The sequence below is a fragment of the Stegostoma tigrinum genome, chromosome 1, assembly GCF_030684315.1.
Source record: "Stegostoma tigrinum isolate sSteTig4 chromosome 1, sSteTig4.hap1, whole genome shotgun sequence".
Taxonomy (NCBI): domain Eukaryota; kingdom Metazoa; phylum Chordata; class Chondrichthyes; order Orectolobiformes; family Stegostomatidae; genus Stegostoma; species Stegostoma tigrinum.
The window spans coordinates 132,082,753-132,107,163 of NC_081354.1; the positions used below are offsets into that span (position 1 = coordinate 132,082,753).

The following is a 24,411-nucleotide window of genomic DNA, read 5'->3' on the forward strand; positions in this document are numbered from 1 at the left end:
ACCTACACTCTCTCCACCTATCTTCTTTACTCTCCATCTTCGGTCCGCCTCCCCCTCTCTCCCTATTTATTCCAGTTCCCTCCCCCCATCCCCCTCTCTGATGAAGGGTCTAGGCCCGAAACGTCAGCTTTTGTGCTCCTGAGATGCTGCTTGGCCTGCTGTGTTCATCCAGCCTCACATTTTATTACCCCAGATTACTGGCATGGCAGTGGCGGTGACTCATGGTTGTGGTGGGCCCAGCTTGGGCGTCTTCTGGTTGTCTGCGAGCAAGTGGAGGCAGCAAAATCAGGGGTTATGGTTGCAGGATGAATGTGGGTATAGCAAGAGACCGAGCATTGGTGGCCCATTAGCAGGATAGGCCCAGTGAAGAAGAGACGGAACCTGGAGAGTGGCAATTCTGATGTTGGTGGGTCTGGTGCAGGTGGCAGCATGGGTATTGTTGGTCAGGGCTCAGGACTCATGATAGAGGTGGCAGAGTGAAGTTGGGCTTCACTCTGCTGCTGAGTGCAGTGAAAAGTTTGCAATGTTGCCACTTATGGCACTGTCTTGGGTACAAGATACCTAGGTACAGTTATTTAAGTATTAGATGCAAGATTAGGTACAAGATTGAGAAAATAATAAATAAATGCCCAGCATAAGAATAAAACGGAAAAGTACTTGAATTGCAGTCCTTTTCACCCAAGTCCATACTAGGACCTAGACTTTAGACTGTACTGGGCCCATTTTCCAGACCACATCAGGCTTCAAAACTCAAAGTCTTGTCTCTGGTCTGTACACGTCATGCTTCCATGTGACAGACTCCAGTCTGGGACTCGCCTCCCCACAATGGCCTCCAGTCCAGGACTTGATCAACTCTCCCACCAAACACACACTAGCCTCTGGTCGAGGTTCGCCTCCCTGCGTCGAACTCCGATCTGGGACTCCCCTCCCACACCAGCATCCAATCTGGGACACATCTTCCACACCGGCCTGCCCACATCAGTCTCGTGTCTGGGACTCGACTCCAGGACTCATTTCCCACACCAGCCGGATCTGGCACACACCTGCAACAGTCTCTGGTCCGGGAGCCACCTCCCCAATTCCTGTCCGACTTTAAAAGTTAAAGTTGGAAAAAAAACTTCACAACAAAAAGTAACATTGGGCAGAGCAGAGGAGCTCCGGCTGGAGCATCCTATTCCAGCTCTATCTTCAGTTTTGTCTTTTTTTTCTTGAACTATTCAAACAGCATCGGATCATAGTGACAGTTGAAGTTTTTCATTTTGTTTTACCATGTTATTCATTATAGAGTAGAAGTTACATTAAATCATCATTCATTCACACTGTCTACAATGCTGCCCAATTTTGTGTCATCAGCAAATTTAGATATTTGGTTTTTCTTATGCCATTGCCAAAATCGCGAATGAATATTATGAATAATTGGAGCTCTAACACAGATCCCTACATGACACCACTAGTCATGTCCTGCCACTTAAGTACTTGGCCACTATTCAAGCTCTCTGTTTCCTGCCACTCAACCAGTTTCCTATCCATACTTGTAATCTACCTTCACTTCCATGAGCGTCTAACCTGGCAAGCAATCTCTTGTGTGGAACTTTAGCAAAAGGATCATCCTAGTCAAATCTCTCTGAACTGTCTCAATGAAACAATATCTTTCCTTAAATATGGGGACCAAAACTGCTCAATCCTCCAGGTATAATCTCACCAGTACCTTGTACAGTTGCACAAAGACTTCCCTACTCTTCTAAACATAGAACATTACAGCACAATACAGGCCCTTCAGCCCTCGATGTTGTGCCGACCTGTCATACCGATCTCAAGCCCATCTAACCTACACTATTCCATGTACGTCCGTATGCTTATCCAATGACGACTTAAACGTACCTAAAGTTGGCGAATCTACTACCCTTTGCAGGCAAAGCGTTCCATTCCCTTATTACTCTCTGAGTAAAGAAACTACCTCTGACATCTGTCCTATATCTTTCACCCCTCAATTTAAAGCTATGCTCGTGCTTGCCATCACCATCCTGGGAAAAAGGCTCTCCCTGTCCACCCTATCTAACCCTCTGATTATTTTATATGTTTCAATTAAGTCACCTCTCAACCTTCTTCTCTCTAATGAAAACAGCCTCAAGTCCCTCAGCCTTTCCTCGTAAGACCTTCCCTCCATACCAGGCAACATCCTAGTAAAATCTCCTCTGCACCCTTTCCAAAGCTTCCACATCCTTTTTATAATGCGGTGACCAGAACTGTACACAATACTCCAAGTGCGGCCGCACCAGAGTTTTGTACAGCTTCACCATAACCTCTTGGTTCCGGAACTCGAACCCTCTATTAATAAAAGCTAAAACACTGTATGCCGCCTTAACAGCCCTGTCAACCTGGGTGGCAACTTTCAAGGATCTGTGTACATGGACACCGAGATCTCCCTGCTCATCTACACTACTAAGAATCTTACCATTAGCCCAGTACTTTGCCTTCCGGTTACTCCTACCAAAGTGCATCACCTCACACTTGTCTACATTAAACTCTATTTGCCACCTCTCAGCCCAGCTCTGCAGCTTATCTACTCCAATCGACTTGAAAGAAGTGCCTATGTTCCATCAGACACACTGATGAGTTCTGAAAAAGGGTCACTGGGCCTGAAATCTTAACTCTTGTTTTCTCCTTCACAGATGCTGCCAGACCTGCTGAGCTTTTCCAGCAACTTCTGTTTTTGCTCCTGATTTACAGCATCTGCAGTTCTTTCACTTTTCATTTACTATTTTACCTTTATTCCATTATTCCCTTAAGTACCTGCTGCACCTGTGTGTTAGCTTTCTGCATTTCATGCACAGGTTGCCTCAAGTCCTTCTGTGTTGCAGCTTTCTGCTGTTTTTCTCCATTTGCCATATTCAATTCTCCAGCTGCAGGTTTTGTGTACAGTTCAGGGCATCCACTTAAGGAAGGATGTGGACAGGATGCAGGACATTAACTAGAATATTACCAGGCATGGAGTCGAGAATATTAAGTTAGAGAGTCAAGGAAAACAGAAATTGTTTCCTACAGTGCACAGCACATTAGGGCAAGAATCAATTAAGTGAATAATTATATAGGCTTTTGGTGGATGTAAATTGGGAAAATTTAGGTATGGTCATACCAGGTATTTTCAGAATTACACTGTCCAATTCATTATGAGGACACTTACTAATCATACCCTCTTGCGTTTCACCAACCTGCAAAGATGACAAGTCCATAACACCATTCTGTATTCCTCAAAGTGCACCCACGCAATAGTATTTTTTCATTATCTAATGGATATTTGTTTCCTTTGTAGGTAAGTGTTCCTTTAAATTTATCCAGCCTGTTATTGGGTGCTTCACATCTAACCTCACCTAGAATAGAAAAGGAAGAACATATAAGTAAATCTTTTCTAGATAATCTCACCATCATGTCAAAGCTATATTTTGAGCAAGATGGACTCAGAATTGGGCATGTTGAAACAAAATTTGAGGATCCTGTGACGAATGAGACATAACTCACTCTATAAGGAGAATCTCATTCTTTTTGTCTTCAACGTAAGTAGTTACATCATTCCTTCAACTAAAATGTGAAACATGCTTGGCTTCAGAGATATCATGACAATAAAAAGTTTCACAGCCTTTCAGATTGGCAAACGTAATTAAGAATCTTTATTAATATGAATGAACAGAATCAAATACTCTTGCTTCCTGATCTTACTTATCGGACAAAAATAAATTTACAGAAAGATAATGAAATTTAAGGCATGAGAAGAAGTGAAGATTGTAATGAAATGTCAGACACCAAAGTGAAACCTACTGGAGAAATTCAGCTGGCCTGAGCCGTGATGAAGTATCACTGGACTCAAAACATTAACCATTTTCTCTCAACAGAAGCTGCTAGACTGTTAAGTTTCTAGCAGTTTTAGTTTGAGATTTCCAACATCTGCAGTTCTTTATTTTACTTTAATGATATATCAGAGCTGCTCGCCAACTGATCTGTCCAAACCATTTCAATGGTGAGACCAGAATCTTTCCTCTGAGGCAAGAACACACAGTTAAGGTTTAGCACACCCACATCAGGAAAAAATTGCCTTGATTGACAGAATCTTAAGTCTGAGTGTAGGCAGGTACAGGATAGAATCAGGCCTACCATCTCTGGATGCAGAACAGAGGTAGCCACAGAGACTGACGGGTGTTGAAGCAGATTAGCCAAAAGATTCACTTGTTTTCTTAAATATCACTCCACAGACGCCTTATCCAACACCCATGCCCTAGTCACCACCCCCCACCCCCACAAATCATCATGCTCTCTTAAAACTCTTATATAAACGTGGCAACAAATTATACCCTCTCTTTGTCCAACCCATCATCCATTTCTCTTGTACCCACAGGCAAACCTCAAGGGCCTGCTAAGATGAAATAAAGGTCAAAATAACTACATAAAAACCAAAAGAACTGCCGATGCTGTAAATCAGGTGCAAAAACAAAGTTGCTGGAAAAGCTCAGCAAGTCTGGTAGCATCTGCGAAGGAAAAAACTGACATTTTCCCAGCCACCGTCAGTTCTAAAGAAGGGTCACCAGACTCAAAATGTTAACTCTGTTTTTTCCTTCACAAATGTTGCCAGACTTGCTGAGCTTTTAAAGCAACTTTGCTTTTGGTCAAAATAACTATTTCTGATGGAACTATATCAATAAACACTCTACCATTAACAAAATCACTTCCAATGTATTAAACACACCTCATACATATTTAATCATGATACAAATAGTTGTGTTTATTATGCGACATCAAATACAAGTCAAACCTTTACATGATTGAGCTCTCAGTTAAACTGTGAATTTACAATCCACGATATGAATATATGGGTTATGGAAGTAGTTAAGCAGTATTAGTGGTTTCCTGAAAGCGCAGTTATAAAACCACAATATGGGAGCAGAATTAGGTCATCCAGTCCATCAAGTGTGCTCCGTCATACAAAAATGGCTGAAATGTTTCTCAAGCTCATTTTCCTGCCTTCTCCCCATAACCACTGATCCCCTTTCTAATCATCTATGTCAGTCTTAAAGATACTTAATGACATGGCCTCCAAAGCCTTCTGCAGCAATGTGTTCCTTAATTTACCACACTCTGGCCAAAGAAATTCCTCCTTATCTCAGACCTAAAAGATCAACCATTCACTTGGAGGCTACGCTCTTGGGTTCTAGTCTCCCTTACTCCTGAAAACATCAACTCCATATCCACTCTATCCAGGCCTCTGTGTATTTCATAAGTTGCAATGCAATCCTGTTCCCCCGTCCTTCTAAACACCATTGAGTACAGACCTAGCGAACCCTGTGCTGCTCATAATGTCAAGCCCTTCATCCGTGGGATCATCCTTCTGAACCTACTATGGACCCCTTACAAGGTCAGCATATCCTTCCTTAGGTACAGGGCCCAAATTGCACACAATATTCCAAATGCAGTCTGGCCAGACCTTTGTATAGCCTCAGCAGTACAGCAAACCTTTTATTAACTGGCACCTATGAGACCAAGATGTGTCAGTTGATCAAATATTCCAGATAATCAAGAGGTAACTGCAGTAAACTTTAACCAAGCAAAGTTTTAGGACATTGAAATCCCCCAAAAAATTTGTGTGAATACATCAACACACTTCCCAAATTCAATGTGAAAACTCAAGAAACAGGTATGCACATCATTGTTATATTTCATTTACAGCATAAATACTCAGATATTGTACTAGATCACAGTATTTGAGGTTAATCATTTTTGCTGGTTAATCAAATGCAGGCTGATAAGGTATGAGTTAAAACAAAGTTTGCTGTACATCCCTGCTCATTTACCCTATCCTCTTGAAATGAATGCTAATATTGCAATGGCCTTTCTCACTGCCAAGTAAACCCGCAAGCTAACCTTCAGAGAATCTTGAATGAGGACTCTTATGTGCCACTGTGCTTCAGATTTCTGAAGGCTTTCTCCATTTAGAAAGTAGTTTACACCTCTTATTTTTCCTACCAAAGTGCATGACCTCACCCTTTCCCACATTGTATTCCATCTACCACTTCTTTGACCACTCTCTGAGCCTGTCCAAGTCCTCCTGCAGCATCCTTGCATTCTCAACACTGTCTGTCCCTCCACCTATCCTTGTCTCATCTGTAAACTTAGCAACAATACCCTCAGTTCCTTCATCCAGTCTGTTAAGGCATAATGTGAATAGTTGTTGTCCGAATACTAACCCCTGTGGAAAGTCCATTATTCATGGGCTGCCTTTGTGAAAACAACCTCTTTTTACCCAATCTCTGCCTTCTGCCAGTCAGTAAATTCTCGATCCATGCCAGTAACATACCCCTAATACCATGGGCTTTTATCTGATTTAGCAGTGTACTGCACAGCACCTTGTCAAAGGCCTTCTGGGAATCCACATAGATCACATCTACTGGTTCTCATTTGTCTAATTTACTTGTTAGCTCCTCAAAGAATCTAACAGGTTTGACAGGCATGACCCCTCTTTGACAAAACTGTGCTAATTCAGCTCTATTTTACTATGCCCTTCCAAGTACTCCACAATCTCATCTTTAAAATAGACTCTAATTTAAAATCTTACGAACGACTGAGGTCAGGCTAACTAGCCTAAAACTGCTCATGTTCTGACTCTCTCCTACTTAAAGGGGAGTGTTATATTAGTCATATTTTAGTCCTCTAGAAACCTCCCTTACCTCCAGTGATTCCTGGAGGATCACCACCAATGCTTTCACAATCTCTTCAGTTATCAGCTATCTCCTTCAAAACCTTGAGGTAGGCTATCCAGTGATTTATCCGCCTTCAGACTTTTCAGCTTTCCCTTAGTGATGGCAACTACACTCATCTCTGCCCCGTGACTCTCGAAGTTCTGGCATGCTATTGATGTCTTCCACCATAAAGACAGATGCAAAGCATCTATTTGGTTCCTCTGCCATTTCTTTGTTGTCCTTAACTATTTCCCCAGCCTCATTTTCCAGCAGTTCAGTGCCCACTCTTGCCTCTCTCATACCTTTTATACATTTAAAAAATACTTGTGCAATCTTCTTTTATTTACTAGCTAGCTTGCCCTCATATTTCATCTTTTCCCTGCCTACTGTTTTCTTATTTGTCCTCTGCTGGATTTTAAAGGCTTTCAAATCCTCTGGCTTCCCACTAATCTTCAACACTTTGCGTGCTTTTTCTTTTGCTTTTCTGCTGTCCCTGACTTACCTTGTCAACTATGGCTGTCTCATCCTCCTCTTGGTATATTTCTTCTTCCTTGGGATGAATTTCTGCTGTGCTGCCTGAATTACGCCCCCAGAAATTCCTGCCAATGCTACTCCATCTTCTTTCCCACTAGTTTCCCCTGCAAATCAACCGTTAGTGAAACTGCAAAACAGTTTGTTTTCAGCTCATTGACCTAGACAGGCTGTATTCTCAATTTTTAAACATCATAACATTTAAATATCTTGATAGTATGACAGTTGTACATACTATTCTACCCTTCATAAGCATATAAATATAATCTAAAAGTTTAGCACTCACTAACTGCAGACTAACTGCTCCAGAAAAAATAGGGGCAGTCTGAATTCAGCACTGAAAAAAGGCCCTGCTGAGTTCAGGCTCCCCATGTCCAAATCAGAGTCCACTTTTCTCCTTAACAGATCCTACCACATCTACTAAATCACTTCCGAGTTCAGGCTCCAGGTGATAATTATTTTCATTTTCCACAACTCCCTGGAAATCTGGGCCTGAATCTTTGAAAGTAAGCTATGGGGAGTAAAGACAAAAGGCAAAAAGACAGTATGAAACAATGGCAGGCATGTCAGTTTACATAAATGGGAATTCCAAAGTTTTCCAGAAGCCTTGTCATGGCCCACTTGGGAAAGTGCAGTGATTCACAAACCTCACTAATTTCAGGGCCAACGTCCCCGGTTAACCAGCCTCCTGGAATCAAATTAATAGAACACACAATCTAGCTTCCTGATTAAACACAAACTGCTACTTATTAGAAGGAAGTTAGTTTCTAACATATGTAAAAAGCTACAAGCTATCACCATATGGCTCTACTAGTTAAAACTCTAATCCGTGCAGACGGATGTATATTAACAAAAAGGTGAAAGAAAATTAAAACCTGGGAAGCACAGGGTCATAGCAACAGGTCACAGAGTTCGCGGAGAAGACCTTTTTGACTAGCCAGGACTTTCTGTTCTTCAATCTCTTTTTTTCATGGATGCAGAGGACATTGCTGAAATATTGAATAAAGACCTTGCACCTATCTTCATCAAAGAGATGGATGCAACCAAAGCTTTGGTGAAAGGAGAGGAAATTTAGTTGCTAGAAGGTGTTACAGTTAAAAAGGACATATTGGATAGATTGTATTTAACAGCTGACAAGACACTGAGGTCAGATGAGATGCATTCAAATCTACTGAGGGAAGTGAGAATTGAAAATTAAGGATGCACTGAACATAATTACTGAGTCTTCCTTAGACTCTGAGGTAATCTCAAAGGGCGAGCGTATTGAACCTGTTACATCCTCACACCCTGTTTTGAGCAAGGGTAAGCTAAGTAACAACATCAATCAATTTAACTTTAATTGTTCAGAAATTTCCAGAAATAAGGGGTGAGTTTAACCATTTTATGGTTAAGTGTGAGCAGCATCAATTTTGTGGAGCGGTTCTCACTGCGAGGCCAAGTCAGTTTTCTTGCCAAATCTTAACAAACTTGTTGCATTAGTTGCCATTTGAGCCCTCGCAGCAATAAGAATCATGCCCTGTTGCCAGCCCATCTTGTCATGCACCATTCATGGAGGAACTCATTGTGCAGTGGGGTCCTTTAAAAGACAAGCACTACTGGGACCGTGCCATCTTTTGAAGTCCACTACAGCAGTGCTGCCAGTTGGAAGGTGGCCTGATCATCTGCGTTGGGAATCTGGAAAGGTGGCTGAAAAGGGTAGACTGGCGCCACATTTCTCTGAGAGGTGGCCTACAGGCCCTTGCAAGAGAAGAGGATTTCTCTTTCCAGAGGACTGGCAGAGGAGATCACACCACCACACCATGTTAGCCTGGTCTAAGATCGTCACCCACGTCAGTGCCATCTTCAAGGTAAGAAGAACTTGGAAGCAGTGATGCAATAAGTTCAATGACCTTCTCCACTCCACCAGTGTAAGTGTAATACACTGCACTCTGTTACTCACACTTATCTATTCCATCGCTATCAAGCAACACTTTTCTAGCAGTAACCTGTTCACAGTTTGGTTCCAGAGGTGACACTCAGCTCCTGACCTCATTAAAGCCTTGGTCCAACAAGACACAAAAAAAAACTTCCAGAGATGAGGTGAGAGAGACTGCTGAGATCTGGGTGTCTTCATGTATAAATCGCAAAATATTAGCACGCAGGTATGGCCAGTAATTAGGAAAGATTCAGAGAGTTGAAGTGCTGTATAGCATGGAAACAGCACCTTTAGTCCAACTCATCCATGCTGACGAGCTGTCCTAAATTAATCCATTTGCCAGCATTTGAATCATAACTTTTTAAATCGTTCCTATTCATGTACCTATCCAGATGTCTTTTAAATGTTCTATGTTCTAGCCACCGACATATATTCTGCTAGCTCATTCCATACACTCACCACACTCTGCATAAAAAAAACTTGCTGCTTGGGTCCCTTTTATATCTTTCCCCTCTCACCTTAAACCTTTGCCTTCTAGTTCTGGAATCTCCTATCCTGGGAAAAAGAACATGGCTGATCATCCCATCCATGATTTTATAAACCTCTGAGGTAACCCCTCAGTCTCAAAAATAAAGTTGCTGGAAAATCTCAGCAGGTCTGGCAGCATCTGTGGAGGAGAAAAAACAGTTAACGTTCCAGGACCGGTGACCCTTCCTCAGAACTCATCTGTTCTGAGGAACGGTCACCGCACCCGAAACGTTCACTCTTTTTTATCCTTCACTGCTGCTGCCAGACCTGCTGAGCTTTTCCAGCAACTTTGCTTTTGATTTACAGCATCCGCAGTTCTTGTGGTTCTTACCCCCCAGTCTCTAATGCTCCAAGGAAAACAGTCTCAGCCTATCCAGCCACTCATAGAACATAGAACATTACAGCACAGTACAGGCCCTTCGGCCCTCGATGTTGTGCCGACCGGTCATACCGAACTCAAGTCCATCTAACCTACACTATTCCATGTAAGTCCATATGCTTGTCCAATGACGACTTAAATGTACCTCAAGTTAGCGAATCTACTACCGTTGCAGGCAAAGCGTTCCATTCCCTTACTACTCACTGAGTAAAGAAACTACCTCTGACATCTATCCTATATCTTCCACCTTCAATTTAAAGCTATAACCCCTCGTCCTCGCCGTCACCATCCTAGGAAAACGTCTCTCCCTATCCACCCTATCTAACCCTCTGATTATTTTATATGTTTCAATTAAGTCACCTCTCAACCTTCTTCTCTCTAATGAAAACAGCCTCAAGTCCCTCAGCCTTTCCTCGTAAGACCTTCCCTCCAGACCAGGCAACATCCTAGTAAATCTCCTCTCCACTCTTTCCAAAGCTTCCACATCCTTCTTATAATGCGGTGACCAGAACTGTACACAATACTCCAAGTGTGGCCGCACCAGAGTTTTGTACAACTTCACCATAACCTCTTGGTTCCGGAACTCGATCCCTCTATTAATAAAAGCTAAAAACACTGTATGCCTTCTTAACAGCCCTGTCAACCTGGGTGGCAACTTTCAAGGATCTGTGTACATGGACACCGAGATCTCTCTGCTCATCTACACTGCTAAGAATCTTACCGTTAGCACTGTACTTTGCCTTCTGGTTACTCTTACCAAAGTGCATCACCTCTCACTTAGAACATAGAACATAGAACAGTACAGCACAGAACAGGCCCTTCAGCCCACAATGTTGTGCCGACCATTGATCCTCATGTATGCACCCTCAAATTTCTGTGACCATATGCATGTCCAGCAGTCTCTTAAATGACCCCAATGACCTTGCTTCCACAACTGCTGCTGGCAACGCATTCCATGCTCTCACAACTCTCTGTGTAAAGAATCCGCCTCTGACATCCCCTCTATACTTTCCTCCAACCAGCTTAAAACTATGACCCCTTGTGCTAGCCATTTCTGCCCTGGGAAATAGTCTCTGGCTATCAACTCTATCTATGCCTCTCATTATCTTGTATACCTCAATTAGGTCCCCTCTCCTCCTCCTTTTCTCCAATGAAAAGAGGCTGACCTCAGTCAACCTCTCTTCATAAGATAAGCCCTCCAGTCCAGGCAGCATCCTGGTAAACCTCCTCTGAACCCTCTCCAAAGCATCCACATCTTTCCTATAATAGGGCGCCCAGAACTGGACGCAGTATTCCAAGTGCGGTCTAACCAAAGTTTTATAGAGCTGCAACAAGATCTCACGACTCTTAAACTCAATCCCCCTGTTAATGAAAGCCAAAACACCATATGCCTTCTTAACAACCCTGTCCACTTGGGTGGCCATTTTAAGGGATCTATGTATCGGCACACCAAGATCCCTCTGTTCCTCCACACTGCCAAGAATCCTATCCTTAATCCTGTACTCAGCTTTCAAATTCGACCTTCCAAAATGCATCACCTCGCATTTATCCAGGTTAAACTCCATCTGCCACCTCTCAGCCCATCTCTACATCCTGTCAATGTCCCGCTGCAGCCTACAACAGCCCTCTATACTGTCAACGACACCTCCGACCTTTGTGTCGTCTGCAAACTTGCTGACCCATCCCTCAATCCCCTCATCCAAGTCATTAATAAAAATTACAAACAGTAGAGACCCAAGGACAGAGCCCTGTGGAACCCCACTCGCCACTGACTTCCAGGCAGAATATTTTCCTTCTACTACCACTCGCTGTCTTCTGTTGGCCAGCCAATTCTGTATCCAAGCAGCTAAGTTCCCCTGTATCCCATTCCTCCTGACCTTCTGAATGAGCCTACCATGGGGAACCTTATCAAATGCCTTACTGAAGTCCATATACACCACATCCACAGCTCGACCCTCATCAACTTTTCTAGTCACATCCTCAAAAAACTCGATAAGGTTTGTAAGGCATGACCTACCCCTCACAAAGCCGTGTTGACTGTATTTGATCAAGCCATGCTCTTCCAGATGGTCATAAATCTTATCCATCAGAATCCTTTCTAACACCTTGCAGACGACAGACGTGAGACTTACCGGTCTATAATTGCCGGGGATTTCCCTATTTCCTTTCTTGAAGAGAGGAATTACATTTGCCTCTCTCCAGTCCTCAGGTACGACTCCAGTGGAGAGCAAGGATGCAAAGATCTTCGCAAGTGGCGAAGCAATTGCATTTCTCGCTTCCCAAAGCAGCCGAGGACAAATCTGGTCCAGGCCTGGCGACTTGTCTGCATTAAACTCCATTTGCCACCTCTCAGCCCAGCTCTGCAGCTTATCTATGTCTCTCTGCAACCTACAGCATCCTTCGTCACTATCCACAACTCCACCGACCTGAGTGTCGTCTGCAAATTTACTAAGCCATCCTTCTGCGCCCTCATCCAGGTCATTTATAAAAATGACAAACAGCAGTGGACCCAACACCGACCCTTGCAGTACATCACTAGTAGCTGGTCTCCAGGATGAACATTTCCCATCAACTACCACCCTGTCTTCTTTCAGCAAGCCAATTTCCGATCCAAACTGCTATATCTCCCACAATCCCATTCCTCCACATTTTGTACAATAGCCTATTGTGGGGAACCTTATCGAACGCCTTGCTGAAATCCATATACACCACATCAACCGGTTTACTCTCATCTACCTATTTGGTCACCTTCTCAAAGAACTCAATATGGTTTGTGAGGCACAACCTTCCCTTCACAAATCCATGCTGACTATCCCGAATCAATTTATTCTTTTCTAGATGATTATAAATCCTATCCCTTATAACCTTTTCCAACACTTTACCAACAACTGAGGTAAGGCTCACTGGTCTATAATTACCAGGGTTGTCTCTACTCCCCTTCTTGAACAGGAGAACCACATTTGCTATCCTCCAGTCATCTGGCACTATTCCTGTAGACAATGACGAGTTAAAGAACAATGCCAAAGGCTCGGCAATCTCCTCCCTGGCTTCCCTATCCTAGGGAGGATCCTAGGATAAATCGCATCCGGCCCAGGGGACTTTCTATCTTCACTCTCCGTAGGATTTCTAATACCTCTGGCTTGTGAACCTCAATCCCACCTAGTCTAGTAGCCTGTATCTCAGTATTCTCCTCGACAACATTGTCGTTTTCTAGAGTGAATACTGTTGAAAAATATTCATTTAGCACTTCCCCATCTCATCTGACTCCACACACAACTTACCACTACTATCCTTGATTGGGCCTCATCTTACTTTCTTCATTCTTTTATTCCTTAAATACCTATAGAAAGCCTTAGGGTTTACCCTGATCCTATCCGCCAATGGCTTCTCATGTCTCCTCCTGGCTCTTCTGAGCTCTCTCTTTAGGTCTTTCCTGGCTACCTCGTAGCCCTCAAGTGCCCTAAATGAGCCTTCACATCTCATCCTAACATAAGCCGCCTTCTTCCTCTTGACCAGAGATTCCACCTCCTTCGTAAACCACGGCTCCCGCACTCTACAGGTTCCTCCCTGTCTGACAGGTACATATTTATCTTGGGCACACAGGCGCTTTTCCTTGAATAAGCTCCACATTTCTAATGTGCCCATTCCCTGCAGTTTCCTTCCCCATTCTATGCTCCCTAAATCTTGCCTAATCTCATCGTAATTGCCTTTCTCCCAGCTATAACTCTTGCCCAGTGGTATACACCTATCCCTTTCATCACTAAAGTAAACATAACAGAATTGTGATCGCTATCACCAAAGTGCTTACCTACTTCCAAATCTAACACCTGGCCAAGCTCATTACCCAGTACCAAATCTAATTTGGCTTCGCCCCTTGGTGGCCTATCTACATACTCCCTATAGCTTAAACCCTGCGACCTTGGCAACATCCTTGAAAATCTTTTCTGGACCCTTTCAAGTAAACACAACACCTTTATTATAGCAGGGAGATCAGAACTGAATGCAATATTCCAAAAGTGGCCGAACCAATGTTCTGTACAGCCACAACATGACATTGCAATACTACACTCAATGCACTGATCAATGAAGGCAAGCATTCCGAATGCTTTCTTCACTACCGTGTCAACCTGTGACTCCACCTTCAATGAAGTTGGAACCTGCATCCCAGGGTGTCTTTGATCAGCAACACTCCCCAGGCCCCAACATTAAGTGCATAAGTCAAACCCAGATTTGCCTTACCAAAATGCAATACCTCACAATGATCCAGATTAAACTCCATCTGCCACTCCATGGCCCATTGGCCCATTTGACCAAGGTCCCATTGTACTCAGAGATGACCTATTTCACTGTCCACTACACCATCAATTTTGGTGTCATCTTCAAACTTACTAATCATTCTTTCTACATTTACAATTTTATATCCAAATGGCTAGTTTTCCTCGGATTCTTGTGATCTCACCTTTGCTCACCAGAATACCATGCAGAACTTTGTCAAACAACTTGCTGAAGTCCATGTAAACAGCATCTATCAATCTGTCTTCATCAGTTTTCTCTATCACTTCTTCAAAAAGCTCCATCAAATTAATAAGACACAATTTCTCCCACCCGTGGAAAAGACATTTTGACACTTGTTAATCAATCCTGGCTTTTCTTTACCCTTTCTTAAGCAATGGCACTACATTAGCCACCCTCCAATCTACCAGCACCTCATCCGTCTGTATTGATAATACAAATATAGTATGTTATTATGTGGGGAATTGAATACAAAAATAGAGAGGTTATGCTTCAATTATACAAGCCACTATTGAGAAACAGCTGCAGTACTATAGACAGTATTGGTCACCTTATTTAAGGGAGGATAGAAATCCATTGGAAGCAATTCAAAGAAGGTTCACTAGATTAATATACAAAATGGACAGCCCATCTTATGAGGAGATGCTGGACATATTGGGCTTTTATTCGGTGGAGTTCAGAACCCTAAGACACAACTTTATTAAAACATATAAGATCCTGAAGAATCTTGAGAGGGTAAATGTGGAGATGATGTTTCCATTTATAGAAAATCCAGAACTTGGGTGACTGTTTAAAAATCAGGCATCACCCATTTAAAACAGGCTTTGTGTGTCATTTTTTCTCTCAGAGGCTGGTGGAACTCTCCCCAAAAAGGTGACGGAAGCAGAGTCCTTGAGTATTTTTCAGGGAGAGATAGATTCTTGTAAGCAAGACTTTAAACATTATCAGGATTGGCCAAAATGTGGATTTTAGGTTACATGATCAGCCATGATCTTACTGAATGGCAGAACAGACTCAAGGAACTGAATGGCCTAGTACTTCTCCTCACTCATATGTTCATATGTTAGCAGCTGCAGATTGAGAGTGAGTCTAAGTGCGAACAGGCTTCATTACTCCACAGAGCAGGAGCACTGAGTGTGACAATGAAGCTTGAATATAAAGAGAAACAAATGTTAAATTGTAACTTAATATAACTTTTTTTCTGAAGAAGAGTTCCAACCCAAAACGTCAGCTTTCCTGCTCCTCTAATGCTGCCTTGCCAGCAGTGTTCCTCCAGTTCCACACTGTATTACTTAATACAAATGAAAATTTGAGGCAAAAGTGGAAAGGGGTGCTGTTTTTACATCCATAATCTACATTACCTAAGCAGTATTCTTCTCTTGTCTTCAAATTAGGAGACCTTTTACCAGTTTAGCCACGCAATTTAACAACAAATTCATTAACAAGGAGCCAGTACTGTATTGTCATGGTACAGTATTGTACCATACTACAGTCATGGAGCAGTATTATCCCTGGATTAATAAAGATCCAGGGACATGGGTTTGAAACCCCACCACAGCAGGTGGTAATATATAAATTCAAATACTAAATTTGTAATCAAAAGCTAGTCTAATGATTATCAGAAGTCATGGTTGAGTGGTGTACAAACGTATCTAGGTTTTCAATTCCTTCAGAGTGAGAAAATCTGCCATCCTGACCTGACCCGGCCTACACGGGGGTCTAGATCCACACGAATGTTCTGGACTCTTAAATGCCCTCTGAAATGACACGCTAGGCCATTCAGTTGTATTGAAATGTGACAAAGTTTCAAAAAGAGATGAAACCGGACTGACCGTTTGCCACCAAACAAGGTATCAGAATGACAACAGCACACAAAGCCACATTGAATCTCAAAGTTTTCTTTGTTAAGGTCGGGGGGTTCGTGCCAAAATAGGAAAAACGATCAACGGCCTGACATAGGTATGATTCTGTGAGAATGGCTAACAAAAACGTCTAAGGCACAAAAGCCATCATCCCGAGTTATGTCCTCTTCTACCAACAGGGCAAAGATAGCAGCATAGTGATATACAGTCTAGATGGAATTGTCCTAGGAGTGCGCAACATTCCCTCCAGACCTCAAATTCAAACATATAAGATCCTGAAGAATCTTGAGAGGGTAAATGTGGAGATGATGTTTCCACTTATAGAAAATCCGGAACTTGGGAATTTCTGAATTGCGAATTCCTGAAGTGTGAATCAAACTTTGCATGCACTGACCAAACAGGTAGATGAGAGTAAACCGGTTGATGTGGTGTATATAGATTTCAGCAAGGCGTTCGATAAGGTTCCCCACAGTTGGCTATTGTATAAAGTACTGAGGAATGGGATTGTGGGAGATATAGCAGTTTGGATCGGAAATTGGCTTGCTGAAAGAAGACAGAGGGTGGTAGTTGATGGAAAATGTTCATCCTGGAGACCAGTTAATAGTGGTGTATCACAAGGGTCGGTGTTGGGTCCACTCCTGTTTGTCATTTTTATAAATGACCTGGATAAGGGCGTAGAAGGATGGGTTAGTAAAATTTGGAGATGACACTAAGGTCGGTGGAGTTGTGGATAGTGACGAAGGATGCTGTAGGTTGCAGAGAGACATAGATAAGCTGCAGAGCTGGGCAGAGATGTGGCAAATGGAGTTTAATGCAGACAAGTGTGAGGTGATGCACTTTAGTAGGAGTAACCGGAAGGCAAAGTACTGGGCTAATATTAAGATTTTTGGTAGTGTAGATGAGCAGAGAGATCTCGGTATCCATGTACACAGATCCTTGAAAGTTGTCACCCAGGTTGACAGGGCTGTTAAGAAGGCATACAGTGTTTTAGCTTTTATTAATAGAGGGATCGAGTTCCAGAACCAAGAGGTTATGGTGAAGCTGTACAAAACTCTGCTGCGGCCGCACTTAGAGTATTGTGTACAGTTCTGGTCACCACATTATAAGAAGGATGTGGAAGCTCTGGAACGGTGTGCAGAAGGGATTTACTAGGATGTTGCCTGGTATGGAGGGAAGGTCTTACAAGGAAAGGCTGAGGGACCTGAAGCTGTTTTCGTTAGAGAGAAGGAGGTTGAGAGGTGACTTAATTGAAACATATAAAATAATCAGAGGGTTAGATAGGGTGGATAGGGAGAGCCTTTTTCCTAGGATGGTGACGGCCAGCACGAGAGGGCATAGCTTTAAATTGAGGGGTGAAAGATATAGGACAGATGTCAGAGGTAGTTTCTTTACTCAGAGAGTAGTAAGGGAATGGAATGCTTTGCCTGCAACGGTAGTAGATTCGCCAACTTTAAGTACATTTAAGTCATCATTGGACAAGTATATGGACTTACATGGAATAGTGTAGGTTAGATGGGCTTGAGATCGGTATGACAGGTCGGCACAACATCGAGGGCTGAAGGGCCTGTACTGTGCTGTTATGTTCTATGTTGTTGCATCGATTGATTTGGTTCACTGAAAGATGGGAAGCTTATATTTTCCAAAAAGAATGATACAAGGCATATGAGCAGAAGAATGTGACCATTCTGAAGTGTGAATTATAGACAAGATTGCAAGCATCTCTAAATGTAAATAGTATTTATTATCAGTAAAAATAATTGTTGGAAATGTTAAAATCCTTGATTGGCTCAGATCTAAATTACTGTTAAATACAAAGAAAGTATTTAAAATAAAACTTTGCACCCTTTGATTCTGGGATTCTACGGTGAATAATTTTCTCAGAAATTTGGATTCCATTAGATATCCTTGATAAATTCTTCAATCTTTAGATTATTAAGTGTAATTGTAGCATTCATCTAAAGTCAATGTTTGTGTTATGAGAAATAAAACAAAGAACTGTGGATGCTAGAAATGTACTTTTTAAAACTTACAACAAAGAGTTTTGTAATAAAAATCAACATACCATCAAAAGATGCCAGATCCTGTGTGTGGTCACCCATGTCTGATGTCACGGTTAATGCCTGCTTAACCTTCAGATTTGTTTCCCTACACAAATTAAATGAACGTTCACAAAATGTATAAAACAGACGGAATAGTTGTACTTTAAATTTCAGTATTTTTGGCAAAAAAACTGCACAACCAGAAATTCACACAAGGTGAACAGCCTAAATGACACTTACTGTGGTATGTTGCAATGTACAGTACAGAAAAATAACAGAAGCTCCACAGACACATAGAAAATAAAGTTATGACAGCAGGTTGGCAGACATCCTGCTGATACCTATTATAATCCCTTTCCTTCCACTGATGAACATCCCTTGAAAGAAACATGCAGAGCGGCAAGGACACAGGATGTACTTTGGGTGGCACTACCAGCGTGCTAAATGGGAGAGATTTTGAAAAGATCTAGCAACAAGTCAGGGAATCAACCTTGACTCAACAAAAAGTGAAGCATGGCATACATGGAACAGCACCAGACAGGCTAAAAATAATGTGTCAACCTGGTGAAGTTCGCACATAGGACAACTTGCATGCCAAGTACATGTGATAAAGCTGAGCAATCCTCAAACAAACAGTTCAGATCTAAAGTCTGCAGACTGCCACATCCAGCCAAGACCAGTGGTGAACAACAAAAAACTAACAGAAGGAGGAAACTTAGCAAATATCTACATTCTCAATGATAATGGAGGCCAGGACACCAGTACAAAAAATGAGGTTGAAGTATTTACAACAAGCTTCATCCAAAGAGGCTGAGTGGATTATCCATCTTGGCTTCCTCCTGAGGTTGCCAGGATTACAAATGACAGTCTTTACCTGACTTAGTTCACTCCACATATAATCAAAAACATCTGAAGGCAAATGGCACTGGAAGACTAAGGGCCCTAACATCATTCCTACAAGAGTACTAAGAATTTACACTCCAGAACTAGTCACAACACTAGCCAAGCTGTTCCAATGCAGCAACGATGCATCTACCTGGCAATGAGGAAAATTGTCCAGGTATGTCTTGTTCACAAAAAGCCGGAGTAATCCAACTCAGCCAATTATCACCCCAGTCTATATTCAAATCATCTGCAAAATGATGAAAGGGGTCATGAACAGCACTGACAGAAAGCCACCTATACTGCATACCCTACTCAATGATGCTCAGTTTGGATTCCACCAGGGCAACACAGCTCTTGACTTAATTACTGCCTTGGTCCAAAATCCTATGAAAGAATAAACAAACGAGTAGACAACAAAGAATGGGGCCTTTAGAATTGCAGGAATCAGGATAGGTCTTCAAAAATCAAACAGAGATTGAAATCTGTCAGTGGGGAAAATCTGTAAATTACTACCCAATTTCAATGGATTTCGCCTCTGAGTGCAGAGTTCCATGTTATGTCATCAAGCAATTTGATTAGGTTCTCAGCTGACCATCGTCATGTTACAAACGTTATTTTTCAGGGAACCGAGTCTTTGATGCTAATGACAGATCAGATCTAAATGCTGTCATTTACACTACAGCTCGTAGCAGGAGTGAAACTGTACCGTGGTGGTGGGCTTAAGAATGATACCTTCAAATCAGACCACTATGTATTGAAGCCGTGCCCATCCAGACGTGTGCGTGCGCGTGTGGTGCGTGCGTGCGTGTGGGGTGCGTGCGGGGTGCGTGCGTGCGTGTGGGGTGCGTGCGTGTGTGTGGGGTGCGTGCGTGTGTGTGTATGAGTATGTGTGCATTTGCGTGTGCATGTGCGTGTATTCTCCATACACCAGACATGTGCCTTATAAATTAGCCAAGATTAGGGGGAATTCAGGAAATGACTTACGCAGTGCAGGAATCATAGTCTCTGACCTGGTTTTGATGCCACAGTATTTATACAGTGCCCTTTATACAGTGATAACAAAGTGTAGAGCTGGATGAACACAGCAGGCCAAGCAGCATCTTGGAAGCCCAAAAGCTCTCCAGCATCTGCAGTTCCAATTATCTCTGACACAATTTTAGCACTTTATACAGTGCCCAGTTCAACTTCTGGCCAATGGTAACCTCCAAGATGTTGATTGCAGGGGATTCGGTGATGGTAATACTATTTGATGTCAAAGAGCAATCGAATGCTCCTTTCTTGTTCAAGATGGTTATTGCCTTGCATTTGTGTAGTGTGAACATTACTTGTGAATTGTTAGCCCAAAGTTGGACATTATTCAGGTTGAGCTGCATTTGGACATGGACTGCTTCAGTTGTCTGAGCAGTAATGAATGAACTGAAACATTGTGTAATCTTCAGCAAATATCCTCAACGAAGCAGCTGAAGATGTTTAGATCAAGGATATAATGCTAAGGAACATATGTAGAGACGCCCTGGCACTAAGATGACTGGTGGAGAGAATACCTTTCTCAGAGCATTCTTTCTTTTAGCCTGTCCATCTCTAATTGATTCAACACCACTATTTTTCCTTAAATATTGCCTGATGCCTCTGTCTTAGCAAAGTGACCACTTGAAAAACTGAAAATCTCAAACTGTTGGACTGTCACTAACTTCGCACAGAGGGCATCAAAGCAATTGAAGAAGTTACGAGCAATTTATTTTGAAGCAGATAGTTGACAGGACATTGAAAGCCTGAACAAAATTCATATAAGCCTTTACATGAGAAGACAAAAAATATTTTAAAATAACTTATATAAAGCTGTACAGAATCAATGAATGGCAACAGTCCTAAATCAGTAACCATTTCAGAGATCTGGTTCCGGGCATCAAAAGGACCATAAGAACAGAGAGACCCTTTGGTCTCTCAAGCCTATTCTTCCTGTCTGTTGAATCAAGTCTGACCAATACTTAAACTACAATTATTTACCCTTACTGCAGAGTCCTGATGCATTTACCTAACAAAAAGTCGTCATTTTCAATATCTTAATTGATTCAGCAGCAAACAGACTTTGCGAGACAAAGTTCAATTTTTGTATACACTTTTGGTGAAAAAGTGTTTCCTCATTTTATGCATAAAAGACCAGGCTTTAATTTTAAAGTAATATCCCTGTGGTCCTGGGTTCTTAAAAAATCCTTTTTTTTCTGCATAGATCCTATACAATTAGACAATAATTTTAAACAGCCAGATCAGGTAACCAACTTTCTTAATTCAAGGGAACTTCAGTGCAGTAGAATTCTATATTTCTACAAATAAACATGAAGTTATGCAGGAAATAAATTGCTTTGATGCCAAAACAAATCTTAATAAATTACACTTCATTATAGTAGGAAAGACTTTTAACTTTGAAATTTACCTACCCATCAAGCTCTGCTGTCTCAATGTAAGTCAGGCCATATGGTTCACTACTTGATAGTAATAGCAAGTCTGCCTAAATAGAAATACAAGGAATGAAGCATCTATTACAACATGTACAATTTATTCTTCACGAGTACAATTACGCTTTATGTTTTAACAGAGCATGAAATGGAAAAAAAACATATAAAATGTGTGTTTTGGTGGACCAAATAAAACCAATCATATCATGAACTTGAACATATCCATTCAATCTCGATTTATTGGATGAATCTTTTCCTTATCTTTTCAAAACCAACCTTCATTAGTTCCTATCTAACAATCTCATCTAGTTTGGATATAATAAGAGTTTGTTTGAAAAGTCAGGCCAGGCAGTATCTGTGACAAAATTTAAATTTCAGATCAATGGCCTTTCCTGGGAACTGGAAAAAGTTAGAGGTGTACAGATTTTAAGCAAGTATACAATAAGGAAAATTGTGTGGGGAAAACGTAGTACAAGGTCTGTGATAAGCTAGAAGGCAAGAAATAGAGATAATGGTATATAGCAGAATATATGATTACTTTTGCTTTGAACTATGACCCCTTTTGTCTTTTGTTTTATTCGCTCTACCCCACTTTCTCTTTCAAATGTCCTCAATCCGAAATAACGGGCAGCTGGAGATGGGCACCAGAATTCAAGATTGCGAAAATCCTGGAAACAAATGTCAGACCAGCATGTCACTCTCCTCTGGCTTTCCATTTGGATAGGATCCAATGTGGAACCTCCGAGTCTGGGAGGAAAGCAACAAGGGTAATTTTAGAAGGCAAAAAGAGGCTTTTAATCCAGGAAACCCTCTTTCCCAATGAAATGTAAAGTTTAGAATAATCAGAGATAATCAAAAGAATATGTAAGGTTTTAACACAATAGATACTGACAGCATGACTCCCCTGGATCATTGAATATATTCAAGGCGGAGTTAGGCAGATCTACAAGAAAGTCAAACGTTAAGGAAGAAAGAAAATGAAGTGAAAGCTTCAATTAAATCAGCCAAGATGCTATTGAGTAGTATCAAATAGCTCAATGAACCTCTGCTACTACTTCTTGTGGGCGTATCATTCGAATTTATGAACTGGAAGTTGTGCTTTGGGAGAGTATGTGGGAATAAACTGACAATAAGATTTTGAAACTTCAGCACTCAGTAAAACGAATGGCCACATAATAAACAAAAATCACCCAACAGTATTTCAGAAATGAAACAGTATTTCCCAGTCCATAAATCAGCAGATTTTTAAAAACTCAATTTCTCAATTTGCAGTGATGGGAATGAAATTCAGGGCTCCAGGCAGCATGCCAGTTCCTTCACTATCATCAAAATATTTAAGTAATGACATGAAGACAAAAAAGGGAAGCAAGGATAAAGTATTATTTGTTACTTACAGTTACAAACTGGTTATTCTCCATCCTAATTATATCGCCCACCTCAACATGCATCCATTTTTCTCTCTGCAACCTGTAACAAAATAAATGCTACTAGGTATCATCAAACAGAAAAACAAAAGAGTGGACTGATAAAGGCTTTGAAGAACAAAGAACGTTAAGCACACAAACAGGCCCTTCAGCCCTCCAACCCTGTGCTGACACATTTTGCCTTTCCTTCTAAAACTGTCTTCATCTATAGGATCTGAATCACTATTCTCTTCCTCTTCACATATTTGTCCAGCTGTTTCTTGGATGATGCTACTATGTCTGCTCCCACCGCCTCCTCTGGCAGCATGTTCCAGGCACTCAGCACCCTTTGTGTGTAAAACTGCCTCGCACATGTCTTTTAAATTCTCCATGCCCCCTCCCCCTACACCTTGAACATGTGTCCCCTACTAATTGACCCCTGTACCAAGGGAAAAGGCCTCATACTTTCCACTCTATCAATGCCATTCAGAAGCTTATAAGCTTCCACCAGGTCACCCCTCAACCATCTACATTTCAGTGAAAACAAACTCAGGCTATCCAACTTTTCTTCATAGTTAAAATACCCACTACCAGGAAACATCCTTACAAACTTTTCTGTACCCTTTCCAAAGCATCCACATCCTTCTGATTGTATAGTTATCAGAACTGAATGCAACGTTCCGAGTGTGGCTTAACTGAAGTTCTATAAAGCTGCAAAATAACTTGCCTATCCGTATACCTAATGCCCCTTCTAATGCAGGCAAGCATGCCATAGGACTTTTTCCACTACCTTATCTACCTGAATTGCCCCCTTTAGTGATCTTTGTTCATGTTATTTTATGACAAGGTTGCTATAATGTATGAGACATGATACACTTCTGTTACAGAAATTTACACAAAAAAAAAACAAAAAACAAAGAAAATGCAGTATGGAAACAGGTCCTTTGGCTCATCAAGACTATGCTAACACATGATGCCTTTCTAAGCTAAAAATCTCTTGTTTCCAAGTGGGTCATAATCTTCTATTCCTTATCTATTGACAGATCCATCAAGATGGTTATTAAACATTGCTATTGTGTCCACTTCCACCACGTCGTCTGGCAGCACATTCCAGGCACCGAACTCCCTCTGTGTAAAAAAAAACTTGCCTCTCACATCTCCTTTAAACTTTCTGCCTTTAACTTAAATCTTGGTCCCCAACCATATTATAATTAATTAACTTCCCTCCATCATAAAGGTCAGAAGTTGGGATGTTTGCTGAAGACTATAATGTTCAGCGCCATTCATGACTCCTCAGATACTGAAGCAGCCCATGTCAAGAAGTAGCAAGACCTGCACAATATCCATGTTTGATCTGGCAAGTAGCATTCGAGCCACACAAGTGCCAGATAATAA

The 24,411-nt window shown here is 41.7% G+C and overlaps 1 protein-coding gene across 3 annotated transcripts in view; it reads right to left on the minus strand.

The window, feature by feature from the left end:
• Positions 1 to 24,411, minus strand: part of LOC125453069 (phospholipid-transporting ATPase ID) — a 281,340-nt gene that overhangs the window by 156,410 nt on the left and 100,519 nt on the right. For all 3 annotated transcript variants that reach the window (XM_059648627.1, XM_059648621.1, XM_059648622.1), the window contains 4 exons: positions 23,008 to 23,080; positions 21,596 to 21,666; positions 18,296 to 18,378; positions 3,213 to 3,371 (listed from right to left, as the gene is read on the minus strand). In XM_059648627.1, coding sequence (XP_059504610.1) covers positions 3,213 to 3,371; positions 18,296 to 18,378; positions 21,596 to 21,666; positions 23,008 to 23,080 — 386 coding nt within the window. The remainder of the gene's footprint in view (positions 1 to 3,212; positions 3,372 to 18,295; positions 18,379 to 21,595; positions 21,667 to 23,007; positions 23,081 to 24,411) is intronic.